Below are 6,000 nucleotides of genomic sequence, written 5' to 3'. Positions count from 1 at the left end.
GCAGAGAACAAGAGGCCAGACAAGAAAACGGTGGATAGACTGGGAATAGGAGGATGAGGTGGATATGGACTGAGCATTGGACTAGCAAGCCTGGGAAAGACTGATCCAATGACCTGACCGCAGCTACCTGGGAAAAGGGGTGGGGGGGATTTTTTTTTTTCATCCTAAATGTGTGTCAGAAATCAGGGCCTGCATCAGAGCCAGTCTCCAGGCAACCTGAAAAGCTCAGCTGGTCTGTAGCTGCCTGATTAGCCTGATTGGTTGGAAAGGTCTGCAGATCATCTCTTAAGCAGCAATAGTACCTCAGTGACTGCTCAAAGCATTCACCCATAGCTGTGATAGCTCCTGCACCTGCTTGTTTCCAGCCTTGCTTCTGCTTTGTTCTTGCCTTGCTCCTGCCTTGCCTCACTTCAGGTAATACAGTTCTGACCTTTGGCTCCAATTTTGGCTCTGGCATCTGGCCTCTGACTCCAGTTCTGGCCCTGAGCTCTGAGTCCAGGCTACTGACTCCTATTCTGACCAATCTGCTCCCACCATTAGGCCCGAATGTCCATGTAACAGTCACTGACAATTTGAGCAGCCCCAACACAAACAATAAGGGGACTAGAGATGATACAGCACACATGGATTCTACAAAGACCAATATCTCTCTGACAGAGATAGCCCTAGAGACCTTGCAGGCCCAGGCTGCCCCACTGCAGGAGCAGAATGTAGCCCTGCAAGCTCAAGCCATGCTACCTTCTGCTCTGACCCCCACATTCCACAAGCTCAAGTCCCTCCCTGCCCGACAAGTTCAATGGTGATCATGACAAATGTTGAGTGTTTCTAAATCAGTATTGACTCTTATTTCTTCTGCACTCACAGTCAGACTCCACCAACCGAGTCTGGGTAGGACTGATTTATCAGCCTGCTTACTGGGAAGACCCGGGCTTGGGAGTCTCTGCTCCTGAAAACTCAAACCTGCTTTTGAGACCATTTGAGGACTTCATTAGAGCTATGGTGGTGATCTTCAGCAACCCAAGTCATGAATGTACTGCCAAAGCCGCCCTTTGGTATTGCGACAGGGATGGCGGCCAGTTGCTAAATATACAGTGGAATTCTGACGCTTGGTAGTAGACACAGACTGGAATGAGGCCATTCAGCAGTATCATTTCCGGCTTGGCCTCAATGACTATATTAAAGATGGATTGGCACAGATGGAATCCCTGTTAGGCCTGGACGCCTTCGTTGACCCTGTGCATCAAGATCAAAAATAACCTGACCAAATGCCGCCAAATAAAAAGATGGTCCTCCCAGCTCCCTCCTGCCTTGCCGGCTCTGGGCCGCCATTACCAGTCCTTTCTCTATCACCCAAACCCATGCAACAGGTCCAGCCCAGCTCTCTGACATGGAGAAGAATTGATGCCAGGCATCAGACCTATGTCTGTGCAGGACACTTTGCATCAAGCTGCCTTGTCAAGGTCCATTCGTACTTTGGTTGGGAAACACCAAGCCTTAGCCTGAATGGGGGGGTCCAGGCTGGGTTGGCACCCCTCCCCTGACTTAGTAGAGTCCATAGATGGGTCACTCCTTTCCTTGGGACCAGTCATTTACCAGACGGCTCCCTTCGCAGTAACTACCATTTGAGGTCATTGAGAAGTCCTCCAGTTTGAGCTAATTTGTGTGTCGCATTCATCAGTTGTCCTTGGCATCCCCTGGTTTGTCACCCGTGATCCGCACATCTGCTGGCAGTCAGGCACAGTACACTTTGACTCCCCATCTTGCAGACAATCTTGCTGGCCTATAGCAGAGCCAGTCCTGGGCAGCCTGACCTGGCCTGTAGTAGGCTGCCTGACTGGCTACACCGCCTGATTGGTTTGCAAGATCAGCAGACCAGCTCTTAAACCCAGCAGCGGCAGCAGCTCAGTGGTTGCTCAAAGCATTAGTCCATGGCTGTGATAGCTCTTGTGCCTGCTTGTTCCCAGTCCAACCTGCTCCTGCCTTGCATCACTCCTGGTAATCTGGTTCTGAGCTTTGGCACCAATTCCTGATCTCTGACTTTGGCTCTGATCTCTGGCCTCTGACTCGGATTCTGAGCCTGGGCTCCGGCTCCTGACTCCAGCTCTGACCACTCGGCCTGACTGCTGCTCCAACCACTAGGCATGACCGCCTACATCCACTCAGTGACAGTTTTGTACTTTGCACTTGTCTTTACTGAATTTTATTTTGTTGATTATCTAGCATGAGGCCTTGCTGTGTGAACGGCTCCCAGCCAGCAGGTCCCACTCGCCTGTAGGGGGCTTGACGCCAAGCAGCTGGGCTCTGCCATGTAGGCTGCACTGGGCCAGGCGGGCCAGTGTGCATCTAGCGACTGCCAATTCATAAGCAATGCCCTCATCCTGGGCTGGGTGAAATGGGGTCACTCCTGCCACACCATGCCCCGTTGCCCCCTGCTGGCCACTCATTCCATGGATGGACTCTCCATCCCCCCATGCCATGCCCCATTGCCCCCATGGGGGCCCACAAATATGTTTGGCGCCAGGCCCACAAAAGGTTAATCCAGCCCTGCCATCAGTATAGTATCTGAGTACCTTCCACATAAAATAGATTGTCAATAGCAAAACTCATGGTGGAGTTCATGGAGTCTCTGGGCTTGTCTACATACATTTTTTGCATTGATTTAACTAAATCAGTAGGAAAATCAGTTTCATTAAATTGGTGCAGCCTCCTATAACAGTTACAAAAACAAACTATACCTCTATAAATGCCTACGTATAAATATAACTGGTCCATATTAGGGGGTTGCACCAATTTTACAATTACTACATTGGGTTTTTTCTACTGATTAGTTAAATCCAAAAACCTGTGTGTAGACAAGTCCTCTCATTCCTCTCCCTTTTCTGGTTATATAACCCTCTACTTGGGGTATCATCTCTAATTCTCAATAACATTTTACAAAATGGGAAAACCAGAGATGAGCTAGTAGTTTCCCAGAATGTTAGTATCAAAGGAAACCTTTTAAACATTAAGATAGTTTTTGTAACAAAATAATTATCTTTTAAAGTATCATCATAAAGACAAATTCTCTTCCTGTTTCTTTTGAACTGCAACTATAGTTTAGAAAGAGAAAGTCCTTTTCTGGCTGTTGGTGTTTTTCAAATAGGTGATTTAAAAATAATTTTAATAAGCCCGAGATGATAATTTCAAATTCAAAGGGGGCATTTTCCCAGCATACTGAAATTAAAAGGAATACAGAAAAAGGATAGCTAAATGTAAGTGTGAAAGTATTGCTTTTAGATGTCATCAACAATTCCTCAAGTTTCATTTGTTTAAACTGTTTTTTAAGTAAATGCAGCCTTTCAAATGCGTAAGCCTTCCCATCTGTCTTGTAGACATAACTTGGCAATTCCACAGGAACTGTCAGAGGCGGGAAAAAAAAAAAAAAGCACACGTGCTGAGGCTCATAAGAGGTACAATATCTACTTGAAGCAGTTTTAATACATTGGCTGTGTTCCGGTAACTAATAAACTGAGAAATCTAAAGTATACACAGTGCGTGTTAATAAAAGGCTTGATGGAGAGCAAAGAAATCCTACCAGTCGCCACAAGAAACGTTGGTCCCAGGAAATGAAATGCACACACCCATGGGACTCTTTTGAAATCAATCCAGCCACACCTCGTTCTGCAGGAGACCTTTGGTGTGTGCCAGGGAGTCACTAAAGGTGGACCACTGGCTCCCAAACTATCGGAGAGGGAGGTTAGAGACGTAAAGACAAAGATCTTCCCCCCCCCTAGGATCTTAAGGTGGAGTCCATCCCCTGGAGCAAAGACCCCGCGGTGAAAAGTACCTGAGACAGGAGCTGTGTCTTGTGAGCATTTGGAAGCTTTGCTCTTTCCTCCACAGATACTTTTCGACGCAGGCACCAACCGATCTGACTTGCTTGTGTTAAACCGGGCATGACTGCCCCGGCCGGGATGTGTGTGGACTGATTGTGAATCCGCTCCGGAAACACGCTTCACCTTTAGGTCGACCAGGCAGCGTTGGGGGGAGGGGGGGGGGGGGAAGGAGCGATCCTTTCCAGGATGTAAAATGGACAAACCCAGCAAACCCGGGGCGCTCTGGTCTATACGGGGTGGGCATCCTCCCGAAGGAAACAACCCGGCAGGAGCAGGCGGCTGGAGCGGTCGCACGGTGCCCACACTGAGGAATGGGTACAGCCCGGACGATTCTTAAACCGGTTTCTGTTGCGTGTAATCAATCCCCTGCTGCCTGATCACCTAGTGCAGGGCCGCGCGTGTGACAGCCAGCGGCGGCAGCAGTAGCAGGGACCGTGTCATGCGGAGCCGGGCTGGGGAATCGCCACCGGGAATTTGCCAGCCACCGGGGCACGGGCTGAGGGACGGATCCCAGCGCTCCTCAAGTCAGGAGCCGAACCCCCCCTTGACTTCAAGGGGGCAAGACCTTAGGCTTCACGCTGGAAACGAGGCGATGTATTTAGGTCACCAGGAACCAGCGTAGCAGAACTGAGCCGCGCTTTGCATTGGAGCCCGTTCTCCGCAGTCAAACTCTCGGCGCTGCGCGGCCAACACCTTTCCCGGGGGAGCCTAGAAGGAAGGGAGGGAGGAAGGGAGGGGGGCTTGGTGCACCCGGAGCCCTAGCGGGGGGCAAGAGGGAGCCGCTCGCTCCGGCTCCCGCTGGCTGCGATCCTGAGGCGGCAGTGACGGCAAAAGCTGCGGCTATTGGTTCAACTCCATATATGGGATGACAGGAGGGTCATGTGGGCTGCGAGGCAGCTGCTGCAGCTCGGATCCCTGGAGAGAGGGATCTGCGCTCCGGGCCCGCGGGAGCGACACAGGAGGCGGGTGGTGGGGTGGGGTGGGGTGGGGTGGGAGGAGGCTGAGTGAAAAGAAACGGGTTAAAAAAGAGGGGGGGCGGGAGGGAGAAGGGAGCGCGGCGCAGAGGGGGAAGAGAGAACAGCGAAGCTGGTTAATTGCTACAAACGCAGCAGCCGGAGAAGCAGCAGCAGCAGCAGCCGGCGGATCTCCCCAGCCTGGTTTTCCTCCGAGGGAGAGCCGTGCTGTGGGGGGTGATGGAGCAGCATGGGTACCCTTCCTATAGCACCCGCAGCCCTGCATGGGAGGAACTGGTAGGTACATGCACGCTCTGCACTGCACCGGCATTTCCCACTCGCCTGCCCGTCTGCCTGCCGCTATTGTTTAGCCAAGGGCTGGTGTTGTCATCTTTCCTCCTTGACCGTTTCCCCTTCACTTCTTCCCACTCACTAGGGCTCGTCCCGGCTCTCTTTTTCTCTCTCTGCTATTATTAGTGCCCCTAAAGGTCTGTCGGGTTGCTCTTGGTCTTGCCTTCCGTGGGCAGTGGACTTCTTTTGCCTTTTTAGTTTCATTGGTTTGGTGGCAATCCTGCTCAGCTCGGCAACCTAGGCGTACAACTTTGTTGGCGGGGGAACGAGAGAGGATTATTAAAATACAGTATAAGCAGTCTTTTTATCCAGAGAAAGACGGGGGGGGGGGGGACAGAGAGCGAGTCTTCTGATACGGGGGGTTATGTCCTGGAAACAATCTGAGTCTCAATCTACTTCAAAGGAAGCTCGTTCCTCTAAGGGGGTAAGATCGAAATAGTCCGGTTGATGGAGTTGGTTGAACTATTCTCTCAGCAAAACATTCAGGGAGGAATGGCCTTTCCTTGCTGACGGCAAATGTATGTGGTTACCCATGAAATGAGGATATTACACAAACTTGCAGGGAGGAAAGCTGTTGAACGAGGGCTTGTCTAGGCAAATCCTAGTCTCCCCTTCCAATCAAAGGAAATCATGCCGCAGCCACAACCTCTCGTTTAGATCCATTTCCCCTTTAAAATGTTACCAGCTTCCCTTGCTGAGCCTTTCTGTATTGTGCAAAAACACGCACACAACGTGCAGCGAAGGATAAAAATAGGCTGGGGCTCAATCACTTGTGGGCTTTAATACGCTCTCAGGCTTTGAAGTCTGTGTTCTCTCTGACA

At 50.9% G+C, this 6,000-nt stretch overlaps 1 protein-coding gene across 2 annotated transcripts in view; it reads left to right on the top strand.

Annotated features, from left to right (window-relative positions):
• Positions 1-4,952: 4,952 nt before the first annotated feature.
• Positions 4,953-6,000, top strand: part of DGKH (diacylglycerol kinase eta) — a 222,269-nt gene continuing 221,221 nt past the window's right edge. For both annotated transcript variants that reach the window (XM_067563173.1, XM_067563172.1), the window contains exon 1: positions 4,953-5,125. In XM_067563173.1, the coding sequence (XP_067419274.1) occupies positions 5,069-5,125 (57 nt within the window). In that variant the 5' untranslated portion in view covers positions 4,953-5,068. The remainder of the gene's footprint in view (positions 5,126-6,000) is intronic.

The sequence above is a fragment of the Emydura macquarii genome, unplaced genomic scaffold, assembly GCF_026122565.2.
Source record: "Emydura macquarii macquarii isolate MOO-44397 ecotype Brisbane River unplaced genomic scaffold, CSIRO-AGI_Emac_v2 contig_2473, whole genome shotgun sequence".
Taxonomy (NCBI): Eukaryota; Metazoa; Chordata; order Testudines; family Chelidae; genus Emydura; species Emydura macquarii.
The sequence above is the reverse complement of the archived record's forward strand: the minus strand, read 5'-3'. Positions and strand labels throughout refer to the sequence as shown.